The 21,635-nt window shown below is 34.2% G+C and overlaps 1 protein-coding gene and 2 long non-coding RNA genes across 3 annotated transcripts in view; 2 read left to right on the forward strand and 1 right to left on the reverse strand.

Annotated features, from left to right (window-relative positions):
• The window catches only part of LOC139426775 (uncharacterized), a 147,054-nt gene that overhangs the window by 80,025 nt on the left and 45,394 nt on the right, over positions 1 to 21,635 (forward strand). The gene's annotated exons all lie outside the window — the stretch shown is intronic.
• On the forward strand, positions 1,149 to 13,129 carry LOC139426706 (uncharacterized). Its single transcript, XR_011637926.1, has 3 exons — positions 1,149 to 1,303; positions 2,776 to 2,867; positions 13,002 to 13,129. It is a non-coding gene; the product is annotated as an uncharacterized LOC139426706 (long non-coding RNA).
• LOC139426877 (uncharacterized) lies at positions 15,392 to 16,066 on the reverse strand. Its single transcript, XM_071186998.1, has one exon. It carries the CDS (start codon positions 16,064 to 16,066, stop codon positions 15,392 to 15,394), a length of 675 nt encoding a protein of 224 aa, XP_071043099.1.

Genomic DNA, 21,635 nt, shown 5'->3' on the forward strand with positions numbered 1-21,635 from the left:
TAATAAGCATCGAAAACTTTATATTATACACAATATTACTTTTGGAAGTGAATTACACATTTATCCCCGAAAAAGTAAAAAAAAAGGTGATTTGGAGTTAATGAAAAAATAAATTAATTGTGGCAATTACAAATCTGTACTTTTAACAGAAATTAGTAGCCCATTTTATGCTAAAAAAAGAAAAACATGTTTGTTGTTTCACAAAAAGGGGAAAAATAGCAATGTCTAAATATATTTTCAGAATTTAAAATGTTTCCAACTTTCTTTAAAAAATTTAATTGCCAATTAATTCAATTTAATTTAATTAAAACTTTTTTAAAATTGAGCAACTATTTTTATAATCTACATAAATAAGATGTCAGTATTATTAACAGAGAATTTTTATGAAACATATATTTCATACCTGTTTTCATCATTTTGCATATAAATTTGGTCAAAATAAGTGAAAAAATATTATAGTTAGCATATTTATGATTATGAAATACAGCATGAAACACCACGGCCTTTTTCTGCTTTAAAGATAAAATCTTCCAAACAATAATTTTTCAAATTTGAACTTATTTATATCTAAAGGAAACAGTTATTCATCTTTGAAATTTCTTGAATTTACAATTTTGGTTTAAAAATCCAAAATTGTATTTATAATAAATCAATAATTGATTTTATTATAGGTAATTTTTTTAAAGGAATTATTTTTTTTCAAACTATTTTTTTTAGGTTTTATATTTTAATACAAATATAATTTCGATAATCCAAAAATTTTTTAGTAACTATTAGACTAATTATTCTAATTAAAAAATACCAAAATATATTTTGCTTGCATTAAAGAGTGGCTGGAAAAAAACATATAAAAAGGTCACCATTTTCCCATCTGCGACATAGGGTTAATGAATGTAATTTAATAATTCTTTGTAATGAATGTAATTTAGTGATTCTTTATAATGAATGTATGCTTTGAACTTCAAAAAATTTTCATGAAAATATGTTATGATTAAATGCTATTTTAGACAAGATTAAGAAAGTTTGTTTAGCTTTTTTGACATAGCATAATCTCAAACTCAGAGCGGGTTGAAGTTTTTTTCTCGAACAATTTGGAAAAAATAAATGTAATAACAGCTGCTCATTTGAGTGTAAATCTCTTTTTGTTTTTATCCATCAAACGATTTATCTATTCTCATTCCACAATTAAGTTTCTGGTTGAAAAAAAGGAGACACAGGTCCATACAGAACGCCAGGATGGGTGCGAATAAGATTCTCGGTATCGCTTATATCACTATTATTGTTATCATTTCATTACTCACTGGTAAGTATAAATCAAATTATCACACCGTTTTAATTTCTGAATAATGCAATAAAAAGAATTTTAAAATATGAATTATAATGATTTTGCTGTGAACTTTTTTTTCGTGAGATTGACAACGTACGATTGACGTATCCAATTGCACGATAATACGTATCCATTTGCACAATAATTTTTTTTAATTTTTTAAAAATAGATATATTTGTTGTAGGAATATGATAAAAATGTTATTAATGAGCTATGTTAATTGCAAATTTTTACACTTTTAAGTTTTAAATGGAATCATTTTTTATTTTATTGTTTAGCGTAATTATTCAACTTTTTTTCAGTAATACTGATACCTGGATGACGTATGTCAATCGGGTGGGCAACGGAGAAAAAATACTTTTTTCAATTAATTATTGAATAAAATATATCCAGTGCAGTACTATATTTAGTTTTAAAATGTGTATCTGTCGATATTTTGTACACTGAATACTATAAAGTGGTAAGAACGTAACGAATAAATTAATAAGTTTATCGCAAATTTTCCAACATTTTTAACCATGCTCCTCTGGTTACGCCATTTTGCTTTAATTCAGTCGACTCTGGTCTCATAATCTTAGTTTTGCTCCAAAAATTAAAAAAAAAATTTTTTTAATTTTATTTCCTCCTTTCCCCCAAAAATAAAAAAATAGAAACATCTGTAACACTGTAGCATTTTTTTATCACTTTTCAAACAATTTTTTCAATTAATTAAAAATAAAAAAATCGAAACATCTGTGACATGGTAGCATTTTATCTATCATTTTTCAATTAATCAAAAATGAAAAAATAGAAACATCTGTGACATGGTAGCATTTTTTCTATCATTTTTCAATTAATTAAAAATAAAAAAAGTAGAAACATCTGTGACATGGTAGCATTTTTTCTATCATTTTTCAATTAATTAAAAATAAAAAAATAGAAACATCTGTGACATAGTAGCATTTTTTTTAATCATTTTGCTCCATTTAAAATTTGGCGCTAGACTCTTGTAAGATAACAAAAATTGAAAATGTATCACGAACATTAACGGGAAAATGGCCGTCCGCGCGGACGTCGGATTCGAGAAATTCGTTGTCCGTGGAGAATTTTTGAGAATTTTTTCGGAAGGGCGGTTTTTTGAGCCCTGGAAAAAGCCGTTTTGGTATTTTGGTTTCGTAAGCAAGAACCTTCCTCAGTGTCGAAAACAAACGTGCTTTTATTTTGTGCTTCGACCGACATTGAGGAAGGTTCTCGTTGGTATAACCGAAACTAGGAAGTCCATTTTTTTGTGCTCTCTTCATGTTGTTCAGCTTTATTTTTTATCGAAGAATCGTTTTCGAAATTGAAAAAATATTTTTTAATATTGCTTTTCAAAATAAATTCATAATTTCTGTCTATTTATAAGAAATGTATCATTTTGTGAAATTTTTAGTTTTTAGTACTTAAATTTAAAATTCCTCTTTTTTTAGAAGTGAATGGAGGTGCAGGTTTTTTTGGAACTATAAATTCCAATTTTACGATAAGGTACACAGAAGAGGATTTTGAAAATTTTTTAAAAAAGGTAATAATATACAACTTGTTTCTAAGCTGCAATTTTTCATTTACAAACATTCTTACATAATAACCATGCCACTTTTCAGTCTCTAAGCTTTTGTGAAATGGGTTATAAAACAAAATATATTTAGATCCGATAACATAGCTGTGATATGTGAGTTCCGAGGTAATGCTGCAAACTGCCGTGCAGTGTACTTGGGTTTAAAACCCCAGGATAGCATTATTATGCAATAAATGAGCCGTGGTGGCTAAGGGGATAGAGTGTTCGCCTTCCAATGAGGTGAACCGGGTTCGAATCCCAGCAATGGCTGGTCGATGCGAATTCGGCATCCGGCTTTCACCGAACACAGCGTTGACATAAAATATGCTCAGTAGTAGACGGATTATAGGTTAGAGTCTTCTTGCCGTCAGGCTAACCGTGGGATGTCTTCGTGGTTTTCCCCACCATGTAACGCAAATGCGGATTAGTTCCATCAAACTTCACCCAATACTTGATCCAGAAGTTTCCTTGTCTTATGGATTGGGTTCAAAATTACAAGGCAATGTAGTTGAACATTGGGAGCCGTAAATTCAAAATTTGGTTGGGCTACTCAAAGACGGCTATTAAATAAAATATATTTAGATCCAATTTATAATTTATTTAATGTTACGGTTGTGCCTGTGAAATTATTTCAAATGAAATGCTAATGAAAGAGAAATGACATTTATTAAAGAAAAGTATGGAATTTTTAATAACAATAAATAGAACAAATTATGAAAAAAACAAGCATTTATAAAATATTCCATTAATATTTCCTATCACACTTTTCAAATTAAAATAACGAAATTCTTTAAGAAAGAAACGTGTTTCCATAATAACCATTTTAAACGTTTGCAGCAGCTCTTTCAAGTTTTCATTTAAAAGTAAACCATACTTCGGCCTATTTTAACCCTTTTCAGCTTATGTAGGGGAGAGTGGGGTCAATTGTAACAGGATGCGATTATAACAGAGCAAAAATTTCGAGTGTCGGGTTCTAAATTTGGTTCCTAGGTGGCGCACAATGTGTATTTAATAAATCTACATGTACACTCCTGCTGGCAACCATTTTTATGTACTTTTGAAAGAGTTATATCACAAAAGATATTTTCACGCTACGGAAGTACTTTTTTTGGTATTAGAATATTATATTGTAACAAAGTAATTTTGTTTAAACAAATAAAAATTATTAACCGAATATGTAAGTGGACACCTTAATTAACATTTTAAAAAAAAGATTAGTTTTGTTAATTAACTAGCATTGTTTTCAAAAAATGAAGCTGATTAGTTAGTTAGTTAAGTATTATTGGCGCAAAAGCCATTTTTGGCCATACCGCACCTACAACTTGTTTTATAAGAAACATTCTGCTATAAGTTAAAGCTAAATTGATTTGTAAAAACCAATGTCCCTTAGATAATTAAAAATGTTATTGTGGGGTTTATCTCCAATTAATAAAGTCAATGTTGGATTAAAGCAACCAAAGTGGCGTTGTCTCAGTGTTTTAAATTCGTTACACTTTGTTAAAATATGTTTAATAGTGAGCTGTTCTCTACAATGAGAACATTCGGGTGCAGTTTCGTTTAATAAAAGATGTTTATGGGTTAATCGAGAGTGGCCAATGCGCAAGCGATTTAATATTACTTCCTGCTTTCGACTAATGTTTAGACTTTTATAAGTTTTAATAGAAGGTTTAATGTCATGCAATTTATTATTTATTTCATTTTCCCAATCATTTTGCCAGTGTAAATACTGTTCATTGTCAATTGCATTTTTGATATCTGTGTAGGTAAGGGGGTTGTTTGTTACATTGTTCGTTGACTTAGCCACTTTATCTGCTGCTTCATTACCAGAAATGCCAGCATGGCCTGGCACCCAACAGAAAATTATGGCATATTCTTCAAGGAGTAAATTGCTGTATAGGTTTAAAATATTATTTATAATAGAATGTGTATTCAGTTCTTTATTTTGTAAGGCAACTATGACACTTTTTGAATCTGAATATATTATCCATTTTTTCAACCTTTGAGAAGAAATAAATTGAAGAGCCAGATAAACCGCATGGCATTCAGGTGTAAATACGGAGCATTTTGAATGTAATTTTTCAGATATTGTGGAGATAGGGGTAACAACAGCGCTTGCAACATGGTCAAGGCCTTTAGAGCCATCTGTAAAAATGGAATTAAAATTACTATACTATTGTTCTTGGTGTGAATTAAAAAGCTGTAAGTAAATGTCAGCAGCAGTTTGTGCTTTTGTCAGATTGTTAAAAATGTCAATAGTTTGGAGAGAAATGACGTCCCAAGGAGGTCTTAATTCGCTCGCAGGAAAAATATTAAAGTCTTCTAGGTTTAGGTCAGATAAAGAGTAAGCCAAAAGTCGGTATTGCAGAGGGTCTGTTACTAAATAATCTTTCATAAAATGGAGTTGTAACATTTGAAAACATGGAATGTATATGATGGCTTTTGACATGAAAATAGTATCTCAATGTTAACTTATTGCGTCGTTCAGCAAGAGTTGGTTCATGATATAAAACGTTTAGACTTTTTATGGGTGATGTGCGAAATGCTCCTGTTGCTATACGTATGCCGGAATTATGGATAGTGTCAAGATATTTAAGAACAGATTTTCTAGCTGATCCGTAGACAACGCAACCATAGTCGAGTTTAGATCGAATGATACACCTATAAATTTTGAGCATGGCATCTGTATCTGCACCCCAAGAGGTGTTTGTCAAAACTTTAAGTAAATTTAATTTCAGTCCACAGGTTTTTCTTAAGTGTTTAATATGAGATGCAAAAGTGAGTTTAGAGTCTAAGACCAAACCAAGAAATTTTGTTTCGCTTAAAACGGGAATGCGGAAGTTTTTGAGATACAGTTCAGGATCGGGGTGGAGCCCTCTTTGTCGACAGAAGTGTATACTCGTTGTCTTAGTTGTAGAAAAATTAAAACCATTTAACTCAGTCCATTGGGATAATTTATTAATAGCGAGCTGCAATTATCTTTCGATAGTGTGCATATGAGATGCTTTACAAGATATCCGCAGATCATCAACGAATAACCTGCCGTCCACTGTAGATGGTAATGGGGTTAAAATATCGTTTATTTTTATAAGAAATAAGGTTACACTAATGACACTACCTTGAGGAACACCTTCCTCTTGATTAAAAGTGTCAGATAAAGTGTTATTCATTCTAACTTGAAATGTCCTGTCTGTTAAAAAGTTTTGAATAAAATAAAACATATTTCCATTAATGTCATAATTTAAAAGGTCCCTTAAAATGCCGTATCTCCACGTTCGATCATACGCTTTCTCAATATCAAAAAATAGCGTCACAAGATGTTGCCTTTTTAAAAACGCTTCACGTATATCAGTTTCTGAGAGCATTCGATTGTCAACAGTTGAATTACACTTGCGAAATCCGCTTTGTCTCTTAGATAAAATACAACGAGATTCAAATAAATATATTAATCTTGCGTTTATTATTCTCTCTAGAAGTTTGCAAAGACAACTGGTGAGAGCGATTGGTCGGTAATTGGTAGGATGTATAGGGTCCTTACCTGGTTTAGGAATGGCAACTATATATGATTTTCTCCATATTGATGGGAATTGTCTATTCAGCCAAACTCTATTAAACAGTTTTAAAATTATTTCCAAATGGGTGTCAGAGAGGTGTTTAAACATACTATTGTGAATTTTGTCAGGCCCTGGAGATGTTTCTTCACATTTATTAATAGCAGATTTTAATTCAGTTATTGTTAGAGGAGAATTGTAATCATTGTGAGGTTCAACAGAGGGTCTAAGTACATTTTTTTCAGTTTGAGTTTTGTATTTTTGGAAAGTTTGAGAGTAATTTTCTGTACTAGAGGCTGGGAAAAGTTTTCGGCTAGGGTATTTGCTATTTCTTTAATTTCTGTTATTTTATTTCCATTTACTTCAAGATGCGTAATAGGTAAGGAGTTGTAATGACCAGATATTTTTTTTATTTTTGCCCAAATTTCTTTTGCTTTCGTATTGTTATTTATGGTACTTATATATTTAATCCAAGATTCTCTTTGGCTTTGCCTTCTAGTTTTCCTTGCAAGTGCACGGGATTTTTTAAACAGGATTAAATTTTCAACAGTTGGGTATCGACGGAATATTCTCCAGGCTCGTCTTTGAGCTTTATGAGTTTGTCTGCATTCTTCGTTCCACCATGGTTTTGGGTATTTAGGTAAATTAGTTGATGTACGTGGGATGGAATTTTCAGATGCGTTTATGAGAGTACTTGTAATATGTTGTGCAGCTTCTTCAATATTACCATTATCAACCATTTCTTCATTGAATATTAGCGACTCTTGAAAAAGTGACCAATTTGCTAAATGTGTTAGCAGTCTAGGAAAATGTACTGTATTAGTATTCCCAGGTTTAAAAATATTGATGATGAGAGGAAAATGGTCGCTATGATAAAGGTCATTCCAAACAAAAAATTGCAACAGGGTATAAATACGTGGTGAACACAGTGTCAAATCAATGGTATGGAATGTACGAGATGGAAAGTGGAAATGTGTTTTTTCATCCGTATTTAGTAAACAGAGTTGGTGGTCCTCTATTAATGTATCAATTTGATTCCCACGAGAATTTGTAGTATCACTGCCCCAAGTTGTGCTATGTCCATTTAGATCACCTGTGATTATAAACGGTTCTGGTAATTCTGCTATTAGGTTGTTAAGATCTGATTGCGATATTGTTTGATTTGGTGGAAGGTACAGGCTGCATATTGTGATGAGCTTTGATTGAAATGTAACTTGTGCTGCTACTGCTTGCAAGGTAGTTGTTAATGGAACTGCCGAAAATGGATAACTTTTTGAAATCAAGAGAGATACACCTCCGCATGCTTTATTTCCATTAATAAAGTCATTTCTCAGGTGCGAATATTTTTGTATATTGGCTTTGTGGTTATGTTTCAAAAATGTTTCCTGAAGTGCGAAACAAACGGGGTTATGTTTTTCAATAATATTTTTGATATCTGGCAAATTAACATAAAACCCGCGACAATTAAGATATAAGTCTATCGGCCATTTTTAATTTTTATGTTTTTTGGTTTAAGGTTTTCTGGAGTTTCCATCCCTTTTTCTATTTGCATTTGAGAAGCATCTGAGCAATTTTCGTCGTCTGTAACCATTGTATCTGATGAAAACTGATCCTGTTGGTTATTTGATAATTTTTTCCGGTTTTTATTGAAACGATTTTGTCTGCTTTTAGATATGTATTTGGGTTTACTTAGCAATGGGGATTGAGTTAATTTTTTGTGAAGAACATTGACCAATTTGTGGGGTTATTTTCAGGTATTGACTGTTTTTACTAGTATTTTGAGATAATAACTGATCAGAAGTTGACGGGATTGCGACTTTGGATTGCTGTGAAGGTTGTGCAGATTTTGATTTTAACGCATTGGTTGTCTGAGAAGGGGTTGTTGTCAGAGAAGGGGTTGTTGATATGGTACGTTTTGTATTCCGAAGCTCAGATTCATTATTTTCAGTCTGTATACCAATGGATTTAGTTGCTTTTGGAGTTTTGACCACTGAAGCCTATGAAACATTAAGTCTAGGTTGTGAGTTTAAAAATTTGCTTTTGGCCTCAAAATATGACAAGTTTTGCATTACTTTTATATTTAGTATTTGTTTTTCTTGTTTCCATCTAGGGCATTGACGAGAATTTGCAGAGTGAGATTCGGAACAGTTAGTACATTTTTCTGGCTGATTACAGGTTTTAAAAGTGTGACCGGTTTCACTGCAGCGAGAGCAAGTCTCTTTTCCTCTGCAGTTGTTCGCAGAATGGCCGAATTTTTGACATTTGAAGCAGCGGAGTGGATTGAGAATGTATGGGCGAACTTTACAGTTTCGGTACCCTGCTTTAATATCATCAGGTAGTATAGAAGTGTTGAATGTTAAGATTATGTGTTGAGTGGTAACTATTTCTGGACCTTTTTTTATGGTTATGTGCCGTGCATCTATAACTCCTTGACTGGAGAGACCTTCGATTATTTCAGAAATTGGGAGTGATTGTAACGTCTTATCAGAGATCACGCCTTTAGATATATTTAGAGTGTTGTGAGGGGTTACTGAGATTTTAACGTTTCCGAGTTCAGATAATTTCAAAAGTGAAGCCGTTTGTTTGTCGGAATTTGTTTCGATTAACAAGTCTCCTGATGGCATCTGTTTTACATTTTTAGAATTACCAATATTTGCTTCAAGTGTTTTTTGAACTAAAAATGGTGATATAGACGAAAGTTTCTTTTCTGTGGAGCTTAAGATCAGAAATTTTGCTGTAGTGGGGTCGTAATTTGTGCATTTAGCAAGATTGAAACTAGGTGAGAAAATTGTCCCGCTTTTGTTTCGGTGTGCGGAACTGAACACCATCTGTTCATTTTCAGCCATAGAAAAAAATAATCAACTTCCACTATCAACTGCACCACCCACCACGGAGTCCAACTTAGGGGATGTAAGTGACAGTAAAAAATCTGTTACTTAACACCGATGCTGGCCAATAGCTATACGCCCGAAAGTCACCCCTGAAGCAGCCTCCACCCTTAACGAGGTGCTCAGAAAGTGACCCCGGGCTTGACCCTAGCCATCAGATGACGTTTGTGACATGCCGATTGATGCATACGGGCCACTATGCACCTCCCGTTTACCTGAAGCAGGGGCCAAAGTAGTGTGTTGGGGTACCAAGATGCCCCTCAACTACCAGGATCCCCCTTTCCAGGGACACGGGTCTCCGCGCACGGCAAACACGCGGGTGGTTTTCTTCCCATCAGAGTTTGATATAAAACCGAAACCAAGACGAAAAGCCCTTTACCAGTCAATTTGGCAACCACGACAAGAGTGAAAATTTTTTATAAATAAATATAATACAAATGAAGAAGTGAAACATAATTAATAAATATACATATGTATATATAAACGCAACAAAAATAATCAAAAATATAAAAGCTCAAATAATTGCTCACTAGGTTAATGTAATAAATAATGAAAGTCACAAACTCAAAACAGGACCGTCGCAGGAGAGATATCGAAAAATGCTCAGGTCCAGGTGGGGGCCCCGGGTGCGCCACGCCCGTCACTCAAGAGTGTGCCCCTGGGGGGACAAATGAAGCTGAAATGGCGTCTTGGGGACGATTGTAACATTAAGTAAAGGGACGATTGTAACAGCTGAAAGTAAATAATCTTATGTTTACAAACCATTACTTAACTCTTTAAGAACCACCAATAGTTTCCTACTACATCATTTATATTATGTTGCATGTGCATTATTTTATTTGTAACCTTTCACAGCATAAATTAAAATTTTTAACCCCTTAAAGTTAGAAGTTTAAGCCTTTGGGTCTCTGCTCATTACTATTTTTACTCATAAAATATCACTACTATTTTGATCAATAAAAAAATATATCCCAACTATGATAATATGTATAATTAACTATGTTTTACTTGAATTTATGAACTGTTACAATTGACCCCGTAAGTGGGGACAAGTGTACGACTGTAAAAAATTGTTAATAACTAATATAATAACATTTAAAATAAGGTATTTATTTTTTTTCTAGTAGAGGATAGTCTACTTTACTCGTCTGTCAATTAATACTAATAATATATTGGATTTTTTGTTAGTTAAAAATAGTTAAGTAAAAAATGTTACAATTGACCCCACTCTCCCCTATATATATGAAACAAATTCATAACCGAACTAGATATAGCGCAAGGAGTGCAAAATACCTAAACTAAGGTTATTAATTATAAAACGGTGAGAAACCTTCCTTCCTCTAATTAAATATTATTAATTTAGTATTTTATAGATTATAACGTTCACAATTACCTTCAACTTTCTTTATCCAAAAGAGAAAAAAAATGGAAACTGCTGGTTTAGTCTGATGGGTGTTACGTAAAGTTATCTGCGGCAGCAAAATTTGACTATGACAAGATTTTTTTTTTTTAAAGCTACTAAAGGTTCTGTAGGTAAAAATCAATTTTTGGCTTGGTTGGTTGGTTGGTGTCGTGTCATGGACAGAAAATAATTTTAAATGTGATCAAAGGTCCTATGGACAACATCTTTTTTCGTCTTCATCCCGTACTGCAGATTGAGAAGCGTCTGCTGCCCCGTAAGCAGTAACATGATCGCCATTTATATTTCTTGCCTTAAAAAGTTGAATAAAAATTCCCAACACTTCCTAAGCACTCAGCTTTATTTTCAGCATTTTTTATTGAATTCATATGGATTGTAAAAAGTTTTTTGTTCTGAAAGAATTATCTGTATCTGATACACTACTTATGGTAACAATTAATTTTGGATACATGAGTGTATTGTATTACAAAAAGCTTTCTAGTACGGCTTCAAAGGAAATGAAATATTCGCGTTTTAATTTATTTAAATTATAACAACCTGAGCCTTGCTTGAAGCGAGTTTTTAATGATAATTTGTTCTGAAAGAATTATCTGTATCTCATACACTACTTATGGTAAAAATTAATTTAGGATACATGAGTGTATTGTATTACAAATAACTTTCTAGTACGGCTTCAAAGGAAATAAAATATTCGCGTTTTAATTTATTTAAATTATAACAACCTGAGCCTTGCTTGAAGCGAGTTTTTAATGATAATTTGTTCTGAAAGAATTATCTGTATCTCATACACTACTTATGGTAAAAATTAATTTAGGATACATGAGTGTATTGTATTACAAATAACTTTCTAGTACGGCTTCAAAGGAAATAAAATATTCGCGTTTTAATTTATTTAAATTATAACAACCTGAGCCTTGCTTGAAGCGAGTTTTTAATGATAATTTGTTCTGAAAGAATTATCTGTATCTCATACACTACTTATGGTAAAAATTAATTTAGGATACATGAGTGTATTGTATTACAAATAACTTTCTAGCACGGCTTCAAAGGAAATAAAATATTCGCGTTTTAATTTATTTAAATTATAGCAACCTGACTCTTGCTTGAAGCGAGTTTTTAATGATATTTATGTAGAAATAGTTATGGTTTTTTTGTAATATAGATGTTCTTATTAACAGTAAGGAAGACACAAAAATTTTCAGAATTTGAGGCTTAGAAAATTCTTTACCAGTGACAAACTGTTAAATAAATACCATCTTCTTAGTAAGAGATAAAAGTTTGCGTGACTTGGCGTTTCGGTTTTGACAAGATTATATATATATATATATATATATATATATATATATATATATATATATATATATATATATATATATATATATATATATATATATTATTGCTCTCGTGAAGTATTTTGAATTTTTTTTTATACTTCACTTCCAACATGGGACATCTCTAGTGACAATATTCAATAATTGTTTCTCCAGGTCTAAGCAATAACCAAACTTACGATTAATGCAAAACAGTGGACATTAAATTTTAATTAATTTTGAAAAGTTTCTTAGAGTATTTTTTTGAATAATTAACAAAGTAAGTTTGGCAAAAAATATTTAATAAAATTTAATCTATCTTGTCGGCTGAGTGATCATGTCAGCAAATAAGCTGTCGGTGAGCTGAGCGTGTAAGCGAAATGTGCTGTCGGTGAGCTGAACGTGTAGGCGAAATGTACTGTCGGGGAAATGATCGTGTCAGCGAAGTAGCGTCGGCGATATAAATCGAATCTGTGAAGCATAACCCAATCATTCAATAACATTTGTGAGAACTTACATGTATTTAGAAAACTCAACTCTTAGATGTCAAAACTACTCTCGTGATTTATAAAATTTCAGCCATTACCTATGGCTTAAAGAAAGAAAAATCAAAAGTGATTATTAAAACATGTTAAAAGCGTATTTATTCATCATGTTTCCTATTAACACAATTAAAAATTATCAACAAAAAAATATTATGTCAGAATTAAAATTCAAATTAAGATGCTTTCTTACTGTAAAAATCTTGTTTCTTAAATTTCTTATCGTCAATAAAATGTTTTATCATATATATATATATATATATATATATATATATATATATATATATATATATATATATATATATATATATATATATATACTTCAAATTGTTAGGTGAAATAAAATTACTTTTCTTTTAGATTAAATAATTAAGATACATTTTTATTTTACAGATTTTCCAGTTTTTTGGGTATTTATTTTCCTGAATATTTCGCCATGTCTTCCACGATTATTGTGGTTCAACAAAACGAAATGATCTATTAGACCAATTATGTATTAAAATAAAGTTTTAAAAATCTGCTTTCTCTTTTATTATATTAGATTTCAAACTTGATTTTCCATCAGATATGTTATCGATTATACAGTTGATAAATGTGTGCAAAAATCATGGTCGGAAAATATCACATTAATATAAATATTGGGTATTTTTTTGATTGATGTATTGGATACATATCTATTTTTGATGCACAATTTCACATTTTGATTCACAAATATGTTCAAAGAAAGAATGAAAACAATTTATTTACACCATTGTTTACTGTTCTAAGCCATAACTTTATTAAATCAAATACTTATTATGAAAACTTCATTTAGGTGGAACAAATCTGCTTATAATTTTAGAGAAATATGATAATATCAAAATTTAAAAAAAACTTGTCCCAAGCCTTCACATTCAAATGAAATACTAGGTTCATCTAAATGTGTTTATATGAAACTTTATAGGCGTATGCAATATTAAAAAATATATAAATCTCATTGTAGATCTATTTATAAGTTTGAAAAAAATATTAATCTGAATATATGAAAAATATTTATTTCTAAATATTTAAGAGGAAAATATCAAAATCAATCCAGCACTCAAAACAAAGACACTCATACTCTAGACACAAAATATGTGAACGCGAAAAACAAAGCTGATTTGAAAAAAGACAGCAGAAATTAAATAAAGATCATGAATGTAAAAACATGACACAACGGGTCTGTTTAAGCTAGAATGCTAATTGCCGCGATTTTGATAAAATTATTTTTTAAAATGATAGAGAATTAACCTGTTCAGAACCGGCGAACAGAGAAAGAGTTCGCTAGAGTCAGTAAGACTCTTCTTAAATATGGTACAGAATTCGTTAATCGGATTAAAGACCAGAAGTGGTATGTATAGTTTGATTTCAGCCAATCATAAGCTAAATAGAACTAGATGAAGTGTTATATAATTGAATTGAATATAAGGTATAATGGCACAAAAACCACAGAAGGACATGCTGCGCCAAACAAACGGTTTTAAAGTAAATCTTAGTTAAATGTGTGCTACAAATTTTTCTTACTAAAAATCCCACGGAATTTATATAACTGAATGCAATGAAATAGACGTATATGAATAGAATAGAAACCAGATAAAATGTACATTCAGTAAAACATCATAAAGCATTTAAAGCTTAATAAAATCTGATAAAATTGTGAATAGGATAAAACAGTTGTACACAGTATAAAAGACCAATCGCGCGAAGAAAATAAAAAATGTTAGGATGATGGTAGTTACCTAACAAATCAAGCAGAGTTCAAATGGAACAACTGAAAAAGGTAAGACGATGACGGTTAAAACAAGGGCAAATGATTAAAATATGATGAACAGTGAGTAAAACTTTACAAGTGCTGTATTGGGGAGGAGGTTCTCCAAATAGCGAATGTAAGTGGGTAAGCCGAGAGTGGTCGATTCGGAGACGGTTTAACTTAACATCGGCGAAATACAGGATAAAGGTTAAAATCTGTTTTTACTGCGGGCAATTTGTTATAAATTTTAAGATCCCATTGCTGTTGCCATAGAGATGTGATGAACTTGTCGAAGATAAGTTTTTGTGTCCGAGAAAGGTGCAGATAGAATTAAAACAGAGGTAGCAGATCTTGCAACCTAATCAGACAAGTCGAGGATGGCAGCAGCGTCAGCAGTAAAGACGGTACAAATATCTGGGATGACGTAGCTATAGGCATCATCATTGATGATGACACCACAGCCTACATATCCCGCAGAGTTTGATCCGTCAGTAAGCAAAGGTACATACTCTGAATATTGGTGACGATGAGAAGTGAAGAATTGTTGATAAATGATGGGATCAACATTATCTGTTGTTGCTGTTGTTCATTTACGTCGCGCTAGAGCTGCACAATGGGCTATTGGCGACGGTCTGGGAAGCATCCCTGAGGATGATCCGAAGACATGCCATCACAATTTTGATCCTCTGCAGAGGGGATGGCACCCTCGCTTCGGTAGCCCGACGACCTGCACGCGAAGTCAAGCACTTTACGGTAGAACAGTTTAACGAGGACCAATACCGCACACCCTCGGTCCCTACGCAGGCTGATCCAAGTGGTCACCCACCCGCACACTGACCGTAGCCAGTGATGCTTGACTTCGGTGATCTGCTGGGAACCGTGTCTTAACGATCAGTCCACTGCGGGACTCAACATTATCTATACATCATAAAAGGGGAATAAAATTGATATGGTTTGAAGTTCCATGGAGGTATGAGAAAATGATCCCATTCATTGCGATGGTGATTCGGAAATGTCAAAGTTTAAGTGAACGCATGCGAGCATGAAATGGACGGATGTAAGAAGATCTATCTGCATATAATCTCTCCAAGCTTGATGAAATAACATAATTCTTTAGTAGATGATATCTAGAGGACAGGATATGAAAGTAATAACTGAGAGATAGCTTCATGCGATGTAAATCTAATGGTACTTGATTGCAGACAACGTATAAACTTTCAACGGCGGATGTACGAAAAGCTTCTGAACAAATGCGAAGAGTTGAATGGTGTACCGTATCTAAGATACGTAGATTGGAGGAGGTTGCAGAGCCATAAACAGCACATGCATTGTCAAATCGTGAAAGTATCAGCGCTTGATATATGCGTAGCAGGGCTAGGCGATCAGCCCCCCAAAATGTATTACACAGTACACGCAAAATGTTCAGTTTCTGTTCGCATTGTTTACGTAATAGCCTGATATGAGGTATGAAAGTCAGTTTATTGTCGAAAATTACTACTAAAAATTTCGTGTGTGGCACGACTGGTACATTAATGTTTTGATCGGAGATGTCAGGGTCATTATGAAGCGCGGGTTTACGACAGACATGGATACAGCAACTTTTAGATGGCGAAAAAGTGTGACCATTCTGATCACACCAGTCTGAAATCTTGTTCACAGCTAATTGCAGTTGCCACTCGATGACTCTCATGTTGGATCCTGAACGAGGGATGTGCAGATCGTCAACATAGAGACAGTAGGTGGCAATATGTTTAAAACAATTGAAATATGTAGGATGAATAATGTGACACTTGAAACATTACCTTGTGGGACGCCTTCCGCCTGGATGTAAAGATCAGAAAATGTAGATCCAAGTTTCAGACGGAAATAGCGCCTCAGCAATAGATTTCTGATGAAAATAGGCAAACGACCGCGGAGTCCAATGTCAAAAAGTGTCTTGAGAATTCCATTACGCCAAGTCCGATCATATGCTTTCTCAATGTCAAAGAAGACAGAGACAAGGTGATGCCACCGGACAAAGGCATTACGAATTCTGGATTCCAATTCGACAATATTGTCTACTGTTGATTGGCCCTTACGGAAGCCACTTAGAAGCTCTGGTATGACACGCTTGGTTTCGATGTGATGAACTATTCGAGAGCTAACCATCCGCTCACACGTTTTACCAATGCAGCTGGTCAACGTTATCGAGCGATAATTAACTGGATCATTAGCGTTTTTACCTGGTTTTAAAATAGGTATCACAATTACTTCACGCCAGCTAGATGGATACACTTGTTCCGTTCATATTCTGTTAAAGAGAACAAGAACATTTGACAAAGACGTCCGATCTAAGTGGCGGAGCATGTGATACGTGATACCGTCGAGACCAGGGCTCGTGTTTTTACTTCGATATGGTGTTTTCTGTAGTTCGGTAAAACTAAAATCACTTTTATATTGCCAGAAGCGGCGTGAATCAAAGTTTATATTATTCCTTTCGACGTTTTGCTTATGGTGGGGAAATGCTGGGCCGTAACTCTCTGAACAAGAGATAGTAGCAAATGCATCACCAAGCATATTACAAACGTCGTTAGGAGAAGCATAAATGGTACCGTTTTTCTCAAATACTGGAATTGGAAATTCGCGATATATGCCGTTAGCTCGATTTACTCTCTACCAGACTTGTCTGGGAGATGTAGATGATGATATGGACGAGAATGGGACCAAGATTCTTTTTTACTTTTGCGTCTGTTCTTTTGTGTTATAGCTTTTGCCCGTTTAAACGCCTAAAGGTTAACAGTGTTAGGATAACGGAGGAAGATGTTTCTCTGGAGTTTCTTTGCAGGCAACTGCGCATTCCTCATTCCACCACGGCTTGCGTTGGCGAGGAAGCGAATTTGACGACTTTGGTATGCTTTCTTCTGCCGCTTGGAGAATAACAGATGTTATATTATTAACAGCAGCACTTACAGTATTATGTGTTATCATATCCTCCGTAATCTGAGCAAGCTGGGTAAATAGCAGGGCTAAAGAGAATTTATTATATATACAGCGGCCTAGGCCAATAGGCCCATACGCCAAATACAATGGATCATTTATAAGGTCAACAGACCCTTATATAAATAAAATACAAAAATTATATGAATATATAAAATACAACACTTATTAACCCTTATATAAATAAAATACAAAAATTATATATATTTAAAATACAAAAATTATGAACCCTGAGACAACCAGTAAAAACTGAGTGAGCTGTGAGCCAGAGCTGGTGGACCCCTCAATACAAGACAAAAAATCTAACAATTCACCAAAAACAGCCGTAAATACAACTCATAAAACCGCCAAAAGGTGAAAGGATAAAATGACATAAATGAATATAGTGCTAAAATTGAAAAGTTAAAACTGAGACAAAATCACTGATGTATACACTTGCCAACAGGGCATTGAAAGGATCCAGCCAATCAAGCCAGCTTGAATCCTGCTGGTGGAACCAAAATAGTGAGGGTGAAGTAGTAACAGGTAGTTAAAATGAAGAACAACAAGTAAAGCAGAGTAAATTCAATTAAAGTACAAAAAACAGAGGATAAATACCAATGGATACCAAAAGGGAAGAGTTAAAAGGGGTGTATAACAATCTAAAAACCGTGTATAAAATACAATCGCAATGTAAAATACCAAATGTATTAAAATCCAAAGGTTGTAAACAAACCTAAAGCATGTATAAAATGCAAAGTCAAGTTAAAAGTCAAATTAAAGCACTAAAATGGCAATGTGGTCCAAAAAAAAAAAAAAGGTTTTGGCAAGGTGGTTAGATTAAGCAGGTTAAAATTTTAGTTATTGTCAATTTTGTTTATTAATTCCATTTGTTCCTCAAGAGTAGTTTTAATGATAATCTTGATAATTTCTCTACAGACCTTGTCTGCAAAAATTTGTTGGTCTGTTTTTTGGAAGAAATAATTTTTTCGGAGTGTTCGGTACCGATCACAATTATATAAAAGATGCTCTATGGTTTGTCTTTGGTTACAGTTTGAGCAAGTATCTGATTTATTAAAAAATTTGTTTTGGTGTACTCCGAACACTCCGTGCCCCGTCAGAAATTGGTTAAAATAGAAATTAGTTTGCAACCTTGTAGTTGACGGGGTCTTAATGAATTTAAATGTATGCCTGCCTTTCTCAGAATTTTCCCAATTGGTTTCTCACCTTGCCATTAAATATTGTTTGATTTCGGTTTTAGCTTGTTTGGGGGTCTTCAGAATCTGGAGATCCACACTGTCAGAACCAATGGCTTCCTTTGCTGCCCTGTCTGCCTCCTCATTGCCTTGGATCCCCACATGTGCTTTTACCCAGTTCAAAATAGTGTTCTTATTCCAAATTTTTTTGATCTCTTCTATGAGTTTGGAACTGGGTTCTGGATCAGCCAGGGCCTGGAGGGATGATAGTGAGTCTGAAAAAATCGTTGCATGTGTAATATCATGTTGACGTAGCCATATCAGGGCAGACTTGATTGCCAAAAGCTCTGCAATAAATGTGTTGGTGTTATCAGTGACTCTGGTGGAGGCTTTGAAAATCGTGATACCGTTGTTCTTGACTATCATTGCGTGTGAAGCCCTGAATTTATTCGGACAATCTGCCTCCATCCGAGAGCCATCAGTGTAGATCTCCACTCCCTGATCTTTAGGGCTGCTATATCCCCAGGGCAAAGCAATGTAATCTGAAGGATGCCCTAGGGCTGGTTTCTCGAAATCTATGTTATGATCAAGATCAATTGGTAGAGTATAATTTATGTCCTCGAGTCTCCAGCCCCACCTCACCCTTTTGCAAAAGATGTCCTCCACGATTTTCAAACCAATTGGCATAACACCCGCCAGTATCTGGATTGCCTCTGTGCTCGTTGTAGCATAGGCCTTCGTGATGGTTAAGAGTGGTATTCGCTGGATACTGTTTAATTTTTCGTTAATTCTCCTAGTATTTCTGTACCAGACACTGGCGGCGTAAAGTATAATTCTTTCACTTGCCTGGAGATATATGCGTTTCAACAATTGTGGTCTGAGACCCCATGTAGCTCTGGCGACTCTCCTAATTCCCTGATTAAAACCTGTAATTCTGTCTCTAATATCGTTTAAGTGTGGAATCCATGTCAGACCTGGATCGAGGGTCACCCCTAAGTATCTCATCGTAATTACATTTTTAATATTGTTTGTATCATCCGGTCTAAATTTAATACAGGCGTCACTAGAAAAAATCGGAGGATTGGCGCGGCGAGAGCTACTTCAAAGGAGTGAACCAGCCCTTCTATTCTCTTTAGCCCTGGGTAGATAGAGGCCAGTTAGCTCGATGAAAGTTGATGGTCGTGAACTCACGGGAACAGAGGCAGAATATGATATAATGAGAGGAAAATGATCACCGTTATGAAGATCGTCGATCACTGAAAAGTTTAAAGGTACGAGATTTAGTGAACAAAATGCTAAACCAATGGAATGAAAGATTCGTGAAGGTATGTGGAAGTAGGTTTCTTCGCCTTTATTAAGCAAACGGAGATTATGATCGTGGATGAGTTGTTCAATTTTACGGCCTTGTTCGTTAGAGGCGGAACTGCCCCATTATTCACTGTGACCATTGAAATCTCCGAGAAAAATAAAAGACGAAGGTAACTGAACTATCAAATGGTTTAAATCTGTTTGAGATATGGTTGCATGAGGAGGTAGATATGGTTGCATGGAAGATAAAGGTAAAGGGTCCGTTTGCGTACTGATAGAGCTAAGTGAAAAATTAGTAGGCTTAAAAACTATTCACCGAGCTTCGTTTTTCAATACTTTGACACTTTGTATTTCTTTCTCTTGCAACCATTTTGGACAACTCCTGGAGTATGCTGCATGCACACCCTTGCAGTTAATGCAAAGAGCTTTGAGCTCACAGGATGTCACTATGGTAAAAACCAGAGCAATGAGTACAAATAGTCTTGCTACGACAGGATGTTTTAGAGTGTCCAAACCTTTGGCACTGAAAGCACCGTAATGGGTTTGGCACATATGGTCGTAAGGGGCAGTTATGCCAGGCAAGTTTTACAGAAGATGGTAGTTTCGGTATGTCAAAAGTAAGGATTAGATGTTTCGTTTGGACAAGTTTACCATCTCTACTTATCTTAATCCTACGGATGGCAGTTACATGTTGTTCTTTTAAGTCTTCTGCGATAGTTTCCTCTGCATCATCGAGGAGTTCTGATATTTCACCTCGTTAAGTGTTGAGTGTTTTATGAGGGGAGACAGATACTGTAAATGAGCAGATGTTTGTGCAAATGGATAATATACAACTTGTTTTTTTCGGAGACCTCAACTAAAAGATCACCCGAACGCAATTTCTTCACTTAGACGTACTTTCTTGTCTCTTGACTGGGGGAAGAAAAACGAAACGTAGCGTAACTAAATATTAATACCAAGGCAAAAAGAAAACTGTAAAATACACTGGTGGACAAAATTAAGAAATGGAAGACATTTTTCCAAATATCTCAAAAAATACTGAATATAAATAAATGAAATTTGGTATGGATATAGCTTATTCCATGATAATAAAGTATGCAAAATAAAAATGAAAGTGCCATTCACTGGCAAGACCTATTGCCAATAAATCCAATGTAGTCTGAACTTAAGGATGAAAGATGACAATAAAAGTGAGGCTTGTACAGTGTGTGTTGCCACTAGTATGGTGTATGGTCACCCCTGACAGACAGCATGCACAACGAGTATGCATGCTGTTAATAAGGGAGTTAAGGATGACTTGTGGAAGACCCTCCCATTCTTCCACCAGAGTAATTTTTAACTCCAGAATGGTTCTGGGGGGAGGTTGGCCCATCGCAATAGCTCTCCCAAGAGCATCCCAAGCATGTTCAATAGGATTCAGGTCAGGGGATTTGGCTGGCCAATCCATTCGTTGAATATCCTCGCTTTCCAGATGCTCATCAACCATGAGAGCCCTATGTGGACGCTCATTGTCGTCCAAAAAAATGAACTCAGGGCCAACAGCGCCCCTGAAAAGACGCACATAGGGCTCTAGGACCTCCTGCCTGTACCTCTGGGCATTCACGGAACTATTGTCAAACACATGGAGCGGTGTGCGGGTATCTTGCATGCGCGAAAATGCTTGACATTTCTTAATTTTGTCACCAGTGTAGTTTATTCATTTTTCAATTATAATTAATTATGCCGATTTATCATTGTTTTTGCATCATTTGTAACTATTAACGTTTTATTTTATTCTTTATATTTAGTTTCTTTATTGCA

The sequence above is a fragment of the Parasteatoda tepidariorum genome, chromosome 9 (genome assembly GCF_982258835.1).
Source record: "Parasteatoda tepidariorum strain Cologne lab strain chromosome 9, Ptep-v5.0, whole genome shotgun sequence".
NCBI classification, from domain to species: domain Eukaryota; kingdom Metazoa; phylum Arthropoda; class Arachnida; order Araneae; family Theridiidae; genus Parasteatoda; species Parasteatoda tepidariorum.

Excerpts from the sequence above, each read along its gene's own strand:
- LOC139426877 (XM_071186998.1), bottom strand. The coding sequence starts at position 16,066 with ATGAGAGTCATCGAGTGGCAACTGCAATTAGCTGTGAACAAGATTTCA.